The 12207-nt window shown below is 40.3% G+C and overlaps 1 protein-coding gene across 3 annotated transcripts in view; it reads right to left on the bottom strand.

The window, feature by feature from the left end:
* Window positions 1-12207, bottom strand: part of LOC146498994 (carboxyl-terminal PDZ ligand of neuronal nitric oxide synthase protein-like) — a 240285-nt gene that overhangs the window by 96040 nt on the left and 132038 nt on the right. For all 3 annotated transcript variants that reach the window (XM_085138060.1, XM_085138059.1, XM_085138061.1), the window contains exon 6: window positions 5381-5522. In XM_085138060.1, coding sequence (XP_084994186.1) covers window positions 5381-5522 — 142 coding nt within the window. The remainder of the gene's footprint in view (window positions 1-5380; window positions 5523-12207) is intronic.

The raw sequence follows: 12207 nt of genomic DNA, 5'->3' as shown, positions 1-12207 counted from the left end.
CATTACACCTCGTAACACTCACCCTTTCTACTCAACTGGCAAAGCTCTGCTGTTTACCCGTGCTCTCTGCTACTGACATAATTTCCCCCTTTTGTCTTTGCTTCCCAGTTCAGCCTCAACTCTTTCCAGATGACTTTGTTATTGTTAATTACACAGAGAAGAAAAGAGCTAAGCTCCTTTGCGGGGAGACTGTTGCAAATTGAGAAATGGTGCATACATGGGCCTGGGTGGGAGCCATTTACAAATGACTAAAGAGAGCAAGCGTTATACGTCTTGGATAAATGATGACATACAGCAACACTTCCTCTTGGAATGTGTGACCCTGGTATGATGAATATGGCATAACTATTATTTCAAGCACCTTTTATAAAGGTTTAGCAAAGTAGATTTCCCCGAAGTTTATAATTCAAATGAAAAGTGATATGTAAAATTAGCCACCTGTGCATGTTACACTGCAGGCGCTACACAGATTCACTGCACAAGTCCAAATTAAGCTTTAGGCTCAAACCACGGCTCATATAAGAAAGTCAGCCGCCAGCTGCCTTCAGCCTCAGTGCCCACCCAAGTCCACTGTGGGTGCAGACGGTGGTGACAAGAGGCCCAGGTGGCAGAGGTCTCCAGTGCCTCGGCAGAAGAGCAAGTAAGGGAAGGGCAGGGTTGACCTGAGGGAAGGGGAAACTGAACCCTTCTTTGTCTCCAAAACGCTGAGGGAAGCCAGGAGACAACATAAGTGCACTGTGGGTAACCATTAATTAGACTCATCTGCATGGAAGCTTATATGCAGTGAATATTTTTCTGATTAGTACAGGGAACGGGGAGGAGGAGTTATAAAAATGTAATTGAGTAATTTACCTTGTTTAAGATACTAGAATATTCTAAATCTTTTAAAACCAAAGTAGCAGCAGCAGCTGCAGTGGTTCATTACTTTATAAGTGAGTGTGAATTGAAAGAGAAGGGGAAGAAAACTGTGGAATCACTAGTGCTTCAGTTCACTGTTAAAATTACCAAAATTACTCTGAGCTTTTACTGTTTCTTAGTTGAAAAAAGCTCAAAGGGTTAAACAGGTATAAATGAACTGGAAGCAGGTGCAGTTGTGTTGCTTTTTGTCACTCCATGAATAAAATAGTCAAAAATCACACTGACTGAATCAAAATAACTTGTTCAAATAAACAGTTTTTGTTCTGTGTGCTTTTAAACTGTAGCTAAAAAAGTTATCATATAGCCCGTGGGCTTTTTACCCAGTATACTTAGCATTCACTGACTATCTAGTTACTGCTGAATGGATATTCACGCCTGTGGCTCTGTTATAACTCATGCTAAATTGAACTGTAATGACACTGGCATTTGTTATCATTCAGTGGGCTTCGTTAGATCCAGTTCCAAGGTTGGAAGCTGACTTTACAAAGTTCTTTGTTGTTTATATTACTCAGTCTGGGTTGGACAACTCCTCTGAAACAGTACAGAAACATTGCTGCACACTTTCTTCTCTTCCTTTTCTTCCTTCTTGTGACTCCCTGCTGTTCAACCCAGTTCTCCATCCCCTCTCTTTTCTAATCTACATTTGGTCTTTCTTCTTCCTTTCATCCTCCTCCTGAGTTTATTTTCCCCTCTAACATCATTTCCTCTTCCTCATCTCAACTATACATGCCTTCCTCCAGCACACTATCTCCCCTTTTTTCCTCCACTCTCCTCTCATTGCCATGATAATTAGTTCTTCAGATAAGCACATTGGCTGTGCGTGACGGCGCTTGTGTTATTTAACACACCGTGACAGTGAGTGCGTGTGTACAGACCTCTCCTTGTATGCATGTGAGGTCCGCTTTACAATGTGTGTGCGATGCACAGTTAGAGCGTGTGGGTGATCTCCGGGCTCATCAGCATGTGAAAACGAGCTCGTCTTTGGAGGGCTGGAGGGGAATCTGCAGATAACATATCCCTGCCCGTTGTAGATCAGAGCAGGGAGGACGACCAGCAGCTGGCCGCTGTAAGATCTTGAACAATGGTGTAAAAGAGCTGCATTTGATGACTCCTTGTCTTGTCCTCTCAGGACCCCACTGAGAGCCATGTGTCCCCGGGCTGCCACACAACCCAAGCCGTCCAGACATCAGGCAGCGGATAAAAGTAGCTCAGCCCACCAGTGTTGTTGTGCCGTTTCTCTGTGTTGACTCATCCATGATATTCACTCTAGCATACCATTCTCCTTCTTTCCAGTTTGGGCACAATACAGGCAGGAATCTACTGCACATCTACAGCTGTGTATGTGCAGTGCGTCTCCAGTACAACCTGTTAGTGCAGTCTGAGGACACATAACTGTGCGAAGTGTGTAGGTGTTTGTGGGCACTGGGGAATGTGCTGACAGCCCGTCAGATTTTGCTTTACTTTTAGGACTTCCACAATGGAACTGATGACACTTCTTTCACATTTTGCTTAGGGCATTAAAAACATGCTTTTTAGGATTACAATCTGATAGAACAAGTGCTAATGCACTCTCACTGGTTCTTCCTGGGACTCTTTCCTATCTCAAGGTTAAAACTGAAACTGACAACACAACATTAGACGAGTTAGAAAAGCCGATAACCTGGGTATCAACTCAATGGATGCTTTTATTAATTTTATCAATATCTGAAAAGCATCCGATTGGCAACATCTCCATTTTTCAGCATGACAATGAGCCCAAACACAACCCCAACGGTCTTCATGTACTAATATGTACATTCTTACACAGTGTAAAAATAAGCACGTATGCTATACTACTGTCCAATTAATGAAATGTGACTGGCCTATTTTGTTCCTACATTTGTTAATAAACGAGAACAGTTCTGAACCAACAGTCTCGTATAATCACCATACTCTTCCGCCCACATTTCTCTTTATAAGGAAATGCCTCCAGGTGAACAGAGAAAGTGGTGACGCTACTGTACTCCTAAGGCAAGAAAGCAGCAGGAAGTCCAGCTGAAGAAATTGAAACAGTTATGTCCAAAGGCTCCTTTCTCATTCACTATGTGTTAATAGACCTCTTTGCATTGACTCATTACTTGTGATTAATCTCTGTCTCTCTTCCACAGCATGTCTTTATCCTGTCTTCCTTCTCCTACCCCAACCGTTCGCGGCAGATGGCCGCCCCTCCCTGAGCCTGTTTCTGCCGGAGGTTTCTTCCTGTTAAAAGGGAGTTTTTCCTTCCCACTGTCGCCAAAGTGCTTGCTCATAGGGGGTCATATGATTGTTGGGTCTTTCTCTGCGTGTATTTTAGTGGGGTCTACCTTACAAAATAAACCACCTTGAGGCGACTGCTTTTGTGATTTGGCGCTGTATAAATGAAACTAAATTGAATTGAATTGAACTGGCTGAAATGAAAGTTTTGAATATGGTTTCCTCTGAGACACCCACTGTGGCTCAAATAAAGGAAAACAAATTGGACATCAAAAGAGATCAGAAACTCAGGGCAGACTGGAATAATGCGACGAAATTAGCCTGCTGCATCCAGCAACGATATGTCATTTTTAATGAAAGATACGATAATTTAAGAGATGACAAAGAATACAGGTTCAAATTAAAAGCCTACACCTTTCAAATGAATATTCTGTTTTCTTTATATTAAATGTAATAATTATTTTAACATTTAAAACGGATGTTATTTTTAGCATTAATAACAATAATAAGGATAATAATACTTCATTTGCTTGTCCAGATGGTCAGAGACACTTAAATTTGTTTGTACAAACAAATTCAGATACAAATATTATAAATGTCTGATGAATGATGATGATGATGAATGTTCATACGCGTAGGTTACACACAGATTTGTGCTTATTGACTATTAGTAAATACTTATTTATATTACAATTGCATTATATTAATATTTTAAATCAGTTTCATGTCTTCCAGTTTTGCTTTTACGTTTTGTTGCGGAAAGACACTAACAAACTTCTACAACATTCCCTCAATTACTATTCTTAATATTCTCAGTTGCCAGTGGTTGCACGGCTTCTATTTTAGACATCAAAGGACCTTGATATCTCTACTGTAGTCCACTTCACGTATGTTACACATTGATGCTGATGGGGACAAACAGACCAGAGGCTGGCAACAAGGCCACCTTGAGGAGAATAGCTGCTAAATTTATATCGGATTTAGTTTATACAACAGATTAATGTTAAAACAGGAGGCATCACTTTAGATTTTATCAGAAGATAAAAATAATGAATTGGTTACGTCGTCAATTAGTCTCGTGGTGGTGAACCAAGGAGCAGAGCAGGCAAAAACCAACAGCCATCAGTCTGTTTGGATGCTACAGTGTTATGGCAACAGTGCAGCATCCGAACAGAGAACATTTTTCCTTGAGAGGAAAGACAAAGGTGAAGAGAGACTTGCTGCATAATGAGGATGGAACAGCAAAAAAAAAAAAAAAAAAAGCTTTTGCAGTAAAAAGGCATAAACATGCCATTTTGAATGATGTTCATATCAACTGTAACCATAAATTATTTTGGGGATAATTTCTGCATTTCTATGAATGCAGAAGCAGAGAGGTGATTGGAAATAAGCGAGGCAGGGGGAAATTACACGGGATGGAAATTGCAAGTATGAGTCTTATTCACTCAGCCACCTGGACAACCTCCAGCTAATATGAAAGAGCAACACTGAATCCACCCACATGTAGGCACTCAATTTAACAATGTTTTGTTATGGGCGTCTAAAAAAAAAGACAAGGTCTATCAGTCTATCAGCGATGTGCCCTTTGTTGGCACATGAAAATGGTCCAGAAAGTCTGCTCTCAAGGTCTGCTTTTAATTTTAGACACACCGGCAATGTTTTTACTGCCACAGCCAAACAAGCCTCGAGTCTCCTTCACAGCACAATCACGGCACATGCCTCTGAAGCACTACATTACATCAACCCATACACGTCTATCTATCTGTCTATCTATCCGCTCACTCCCTGCACAGTTCTCATCTGAAAGTAAACCTCGTAAACAGCTGTATTTACTCGTCTTAAAATCACAGTGCGTTTTATCTAAGTGGGCGCTTTACATGGCAAAATAACATTTCTGGCATCTCGCAGAAAAACAATCTTAGACTGTCTCAGCGTTCACTAACAACGCCTGCTGAAGGTAAAACAACAAATGAATTACCCTGAGATAAAACGTCACTCAATCATTCGTTGCATTTGCTCCTGACCTCTCCTCAGCGAGCTCACGTCTACTTTTTGTCTTTTAATGAGTTTAATTCAAATTGAAAACTCTTTAGTGCCTCTGCAGCTCCACCATTCCCCAAAGTGATCACAGTATGCACAACTGAACTTGCAGTAAGCACTTTTTAACAGACTTGAGGCCACAGCAGAAGTGCTTTTATAGAATAAAAAATGGAATGGTGTTCGTGTCTACCTGTGACGGAGGAGTCATTGCTGTTCTTGTCGCTGTGGTGGTCGTCCTGTCCATCTGTGTTCTGCTGCGTGTGCTGCAGACTCAGTTTGTGACAAACTTCAAACGCCTGCCCGACTGTCCGAACGATACGCATGGCCTGGCTCTGCGAGGGTGAGGAGACAAAGAAAGACAAATAAATGTAGCTGTGATTCTCAGAGTGTTATCAGCTGCATTTTTGTGTTGACATTTGGTTTTAAAGAAAAATTAAAAACGACTTCATCTAGTGTGACATCTTTCAACTTAGGCTTCCTCTGATTGGGTTTCTGCAGGTGTTTCTGAGCCCAGTGTTGGATTCCGACTGGACCCAGAATCACTCTTAGAATATTTCCTGTCTCAGACACAACAAGCCCAGAACACAGGTGTGTAGGTCAGCTGGTGATTCACTCTTACATGGATGTACTGGGCCACATGATGATATCTGAGATCACTATGTTAAGAGATCATGATGTTGTTGTGGGGCCATCATTGCACCTGACCAATCACATTTGCAACTTAAGTGGGGAAGAAAAATACTGAAACTGAATGGACATGTAGTGGAAAAAAATGCAGAGTCACAGAGTCTACATAAGGAAGAGGCAGAGCTATAAAGAAATGAACGGGCTTTCACCCGTGAGACTATGTTTCTACCGATGTACTGTAAATGTGGAATTATTACTCTTGGACTCAGTGGACTTGCTTTCATCCATCTATCTTTGATCCGATTCAGGGAGCCCATCCCAGCTGTCACAGAGTAAGGCTTACATCCTGAACATGTTGCCCAGCTATATCAGTTTTTAAAAAAGAAATGTGTCAGTTACATGTTCTATTTCCTTTAATTTAAAAAAAAATTAAAGGTTTAGGTAAAGATTCAGGTTTCAGAGATGGTTAGTTGCCTGGATCCAGCCACTCTTACTGGATTGTATGATGTCATCTCAACAAGAACAAATTAAGTTGCTGGATTTCATGCAGATGCTACATGATTTAATTACGTTCACCATAGAAACATGGAATTATTTCGTTCAAATTACAAGTTTGGATCTTGTGCATGTAACAACCACCCAATTTCATTTTTTGAGTCGACTCACGAAATTCACAAGATCACATTAGATGTCAGACCACAGGAAAATCACTGGGCTTACAAGAGGCAGACAACCACACCACGTGTATGCTGTTACTATTTCTTATGTTTTAACTTGTCAAGGACAACGATATAAAGCATCATCAAGCATAGCTTTCCTACTTTTGTTAAGTCTGTATTGGCAGATTAATGCCATGGTGGTTCGTGCTGTTGCCTCAGAGCAAGAAGATCCTGGGTTCAAATCCACAATGTGGCGAAGTTTGCAGTGGGTTCTCTCTGCGTACTCTGGTTTCCTCCACAGTTAAAAGTCATGCAGTTGTAAGGGTAACTAGTTATTCTAAATTACGCAAAGGTGTTGAAGTGCAAATGGTTGTTTGTCTCTGTATGATAGACTAGCGACCTGTCCAGTCTGTATCCAGCCCCTGTTACTCTATCACTTCTGCAGCCCAGATAAAGATAAGAAGATGGGTGGATTGGAAGTTGCTGTAAATCTCTTGAATTTTTTTTGTTGAACATTATGTAATATGAATACAACATGTACGACAGACATAAGTTACATTTCATTCATTTAACAAGATTATCATTGGTGTAACAAACAAATATTTTACTAGTTCATGTAACAAGACTGACTTTTGATGTGCCAAAGTGTTTAAACAAAATACGATGAATTTAAATAAATCTAATTAGACTAATGTGGTACAAACATGTTGATTGAACAAAAGTCAAATTAATTGAATGTTAATGTTAATATTATGTTAAACCTACACACATATATTGTGTTGACACAACACAACCAAGATGGATTAATATAACATGATTTGTTTAGATGGAATATAAGTGGCAAGATAAAATTACGTTCATCCAATGAATTATTTTTTTGAGTGCAGGTTAGCCTACTCCTACTATACTATACCCTTAAAAGTAAATACTGCCCAGAGACTGAGCCGCCTCGGCAGAACTTTGCACTGAATAATTCTAGTTATTATTATTATTATTGTATTGTAGGTGCAGCTCTTTTGTTTTTTTGTTTGGTGGGGTGGTGGGGATTTTTGTATTTCAGTACATTGAGAAATTTCTCCTTTTTCCTCCTTCTAAGGCATTTCAAACAAACAGCAGCCTGTTGTTAAAAAAAAATATAATCCAAACTCTGAATTTCTACTTTTGACTGGATTTCACTTTACCCGCAGGCACACCGACTTTAGTGTCTCTGCTCATCTCCTCCTTTTTCCTCCTTCTGCCCTGCTCTGAAAAGGCAGGTCAGGCGAAAACAACTTAGACGCTTTCTATCTCCTATCAGGCATCTGCTCTAGCTCTTCACAGTAGAAAGGTGTAAAGGCAGAAAAGATTTCATTGTAAAGCACTCATTCTCAGCTGAATGAGTATAAATGGATGAAGCGTGGCCTAGAAGCCACAACACAATACACACATGACTGAAGGACCAAATCCTTTCTTGCCCTGCTTGTCAACACTGGACTAGTTTGAGGCTGTGTCCTGTAAGTGATGACGGCATTAGTGCAGGCTCTGTATGGGATCAGAAAACAGTTGATGAGTTAGTGGGTTTTGACAACATCTGAGCTCCTGGGCTTTGGCCTCAGCCCACAGATGTGTTTCTGTATCAGTAGTAATGTTTGTCTGCAGTCTTCTTACAGCACATTTTATTATTCATTTTTTTTAATTAAATCGACTCGCTTCAGTTTAATTTAGTGCTGATGTTACCATAGTGACCAGCCATCAGGTGGCACAACCAGCAGAAAGAATTTATGACCTCCCAGTGCGTCACATACCTTCTGACCCTTACAGAATCAACAGTCGTGATGACTAAGCTGCCTTGCTGGCATAAAAGCTCCATGAACCACCACTTTGTTGTGCTCAGTCACCTCACTAAAAGTCACTGACAGCATAAAGCCATTTGAAAACTCTCTCTCTCTCTCTATCTCTCTCTCAAAAAAAAAAACACTTTTAAAACCATAGAAATAAAAATTCAAGCCAAACTTTCAATGAAAATGAACATCAGAAATACACTCTGTGCAAGTAAACACCCTGCTGTCAGCTCAAATAGAATACTGAGGTGCAAAATAAGCATTTGGTTTAGCATTGCCTAAGTTTGTTTATTAAAGTGTAAAGTAGCAGGTGTCCCACTCTGTGCTCCCTCTGCATGCCCGAGCTCCTCTCCACACCTCTGAGATCAAACCGAGCCACCCTACGGAGGAAGCTCATTTTGGTTGTATCATTGACCTCATTTTTGTGGCCATATGTGAAGCCCATAAGTGACGGTTGGCACATAATCCGACTGGTTCACCACAACGGTTAAGCTGACCACGTACGATTCGCCAGTTGAGCTCATGCTCCATGTTGCGTCAAGATCCCCGGAGAGTTAAATCTTTAGCTAGGGTAACATTTCCGTCAACCACAGAGGAGCATGCCACTGGTTTCTGGCTTCAGATTTGGAGGTTTTGCTACCACCACATTGCATGCTACAGGTTGTTGCAATTAAGGTAGTCAAATCCCATGATCTGTGTAAAGCAGGAGCTTGTTTCCAACCAAGAATATCTGTGCCAAATCATTTCCATTTCCAATTTCAATCATCCTCTGCTTCATCGTCCTTTCAGGAGTTCAATTAGCGTTATTTTATATATAAACTATCAAATCTAATCAAACTATATGTCTACAGTTTAATAATACAGTAACACTGCACAATCTAATTTGTAGAGGGATGAAAAACAGAGCTGTCTAAGAATTCTCACAGTGACATGACTAAATAACTTCAGAACCAAACGGAATTGAAGAACTAACAGTTTCAACCTCTTAAATGGTAAATTTTGCTATTATGAGATTTTAAGAATTCCTAAGGATTTTTATTCACAGTAGTAACGCTAGTTGCAGTGACCAACTGGTAAACTGATCACCCAGAGACTGAGCGTGCAACACACATAGCACCCATACAGTCATAGGCTGTAATGTAAAAGGTTGAGTAGTTGTTTTGTACTATATAGAAAATTTCTGAAGAGTATTTGCTGGATCAGCTGTTAAAGCAATGCTTCCCTCCACCTTCATAAAGTAATCTAGTGTTTGTTTGTCTTAACACATCTTCCTTATTGGTATTCAGTGACAGTGTCATCAACCAACCAGGCGTCATGAATACAAGTAGCTGATGTTCAAGATTATAGTGATAAAAATGCAAATTAAAAGAGATGCACACATGTATTCAATTCTGACATCTGCTTTCTCTCTTTTCTAATTTTCAGGAGACGAGTGTTAATATCTTGCGACATCATCGCTCCACGTCATTAAGAAAGGAAAGAAAAAACTAGTGAGCCTTGAAGGCAAAACTCCACTCAGAGCAAAACCTCCAATTTCACCTAATTCTCAACTTTTTTTGTTTTTTTTTAAACAAGGAAAAAGTTGTTCTGAAAATGATAGATGATGTTATTCAAAAATGTTAAGTATACACTTGCAGGCATCTCACATTTGGAGCAACTCTTGCATCCTTCACTCATCTTTCCTCCTTGGAGCCGTGCTTCTGTTTTTCCACGCTCTGCCGTTCCCATCATCTTCATTTCCTCCTCCATTATCTCACCCCCACATCATCTCCTCCTTCTCTGTGGGCCCCATTCATGTCTTCTCACCCCATGCTGGTCCTCAGACTGACAGTAAACAATCGTGTTTCCCTTTGAAGATGTTTGTTCCACAGGCAGTCATACCGGGGATGAGAGCAGATTCTGGTGTTATTGTACACAGTGAACACAGCAAAGCTCGGCTCCCCTGCCTCACACACCGACGCGTTGGAAAACACACAATTGAAAACAATGCTTTATACTTTTTCATTATTTTAGTCCTTTTCCCCCTCCTCTCCAATTCCCCTTTCTTGTAATTGACTCAACAGTTCAACACATTTTTTGTGCTTCTGGCTCAGAAAGATGACTTCCTCGTTTTTAATCCTACTAACAAAACCCCAAATTGGTTCCACTAAATGCTCCCATTAAACAAAAGAGCTAACCTCATTGAACTGCTGAAAAAAATGCTTGGGACATGGGCTGCCGCTGGGAGCTCAACAATGATAAAACCATACTGAAGTAATAAGGGCAGAGGCAGCAACAATCCAATTCAATTTCAATTCACTTTCATTAATATAACAACTGTTACCTCAAGATGCTTTATACTGTTAGGTAAAAGTCCTACACTATGGAGAGAAAACCTCAACAATCAATCAACTCCCTATTAGGAAGAACTTGATGACAATGGGAAGGAAAAACACCCTTTTAACAGGAAGAATACTTTCTCTGCAGCATACTGGATCAACTCTACAGCTTTTTTAAGAACTTTTCAACAACCTAAATTACAACAATGAACTGCAGTTGTCCAGCCTAGAAGGAATAATACTTTTCAAGACACTTATAAAAAAAGAAGAGCAAGAAGTCCTAAATCTGCCACCTGACCATGGCCTTTCTATGGCGGCCGGGATAGGCTCCAGCCCCTCCTGCAACCCTGATGAGGATAAGTGGAAGAAAATGGATGGAAGGATGGATGGATGGATATAATAATTTATAACTGAACAGAGATATGCAGGTTTCAGGGTTATGGAGAATAAATGTATAAATAGGAGAATTTTTTTAAGGCACTTTGGGTCCAAAACTGCCAAAGTCAAATCCATCACAGTCTTTCATCTTTGCTAGAGTGAGCAGCAAAGACTGAGGGCACCACACAGGTCAGGTGTCTTTTTTTCAGCATATCAACGAGTTTAATTGCTTCTTTAAGAAGACATCCATATTCCCAGGATCTTAAATATCTATCCTCAAAAGCATCAGGAGCCAGTTCAGGGACTTTAAAACAGCAATGATGTGAGCACTCCACTTGCTCCAGTTACAATCTGCCAGAAGTACTTTGTAAGCTGCAATTGTTTTAAAAGCTTCTGGGGGGGAGAGTAGAGTGCAATGTGCTGCAGTAGTTAAGTTTAATTGTAATAAAAGTATAGACCCGCTTCTCAGAGTCGCTGGGACAAAAGAAAACTTGAACCTTTTCATGGGGGCTTAAATAACTGATTGCTGCTTTGGTAAGGTCTCCTATGAGACTGAAAAACTGAATCGAAGTCAAAGGACAGAAAAAAAAGCTTTTTCTTCTTCTGGTCAAATGTGCTTATGGACAATTAAGTGCTTAGACAGCGAGATTAACGTGGAGCAGATTCTCTCTGTTGCTATTCTGCTGAAACTGAACTGGGACAACATCTTAAAGAAGTAAAACCTTGCAAAGTCAAAAGTGCCAAATGTGAAGTCCCTTTCAACAAATACAGTTTTAGCCATTTGTTCAAAGTCTTTAAATTTTTTTTTGATGTAATTTGCCCCTTAGTTATGACTGTTGAGATTGAAAAAAATGTCCTTGTTCATTTTAACAGCCAGCTGGGTTAACAAAAAGCTGCATATCATAAATACACGACCATATTTTCCAATTATTCCCAACATCACATTCATAGCGTTACTGTCCGCTGTTTACCTTTTTAACCAGACTGCAGTCTTTTGGTGTTTGATCCAGACTCAGAAATCTGATAGTCTAACAGGGGTGTCTAGCAGGTGTCCTACAGGTTTTAGATGTGTCCTTGATCCAACACAGCTGATTTAAATGGCTAAATTACCTCCTCAGCATGTCTTGAAGTTCTCTAGAGGCCTGGTAATGAACTAATTTGACCCAGGGTGATATCTAAAACCCTTGAGGCCTGGAGTTGGACACCCTTGGTCTA

The sequence above is a fragment of the Neolamprologus multifasciatus genome, chromosome 17, assembly GCF_963576455.1.
Source record: "Neolamprologus multifasciatus chromosome 17, fNeoMul1.2, whole genome shotgun sequence".
NCBI classification, from domain to species: Eukaryota; Metazoa; Chordata; class Actinopteri; order Cichliformes; family Cichlidae; genus Neolamprologus; species Neolamprologus multifasciatus.
This window is presented reverse-complemented; position numbering and strand designations above follow the sequence as displayed.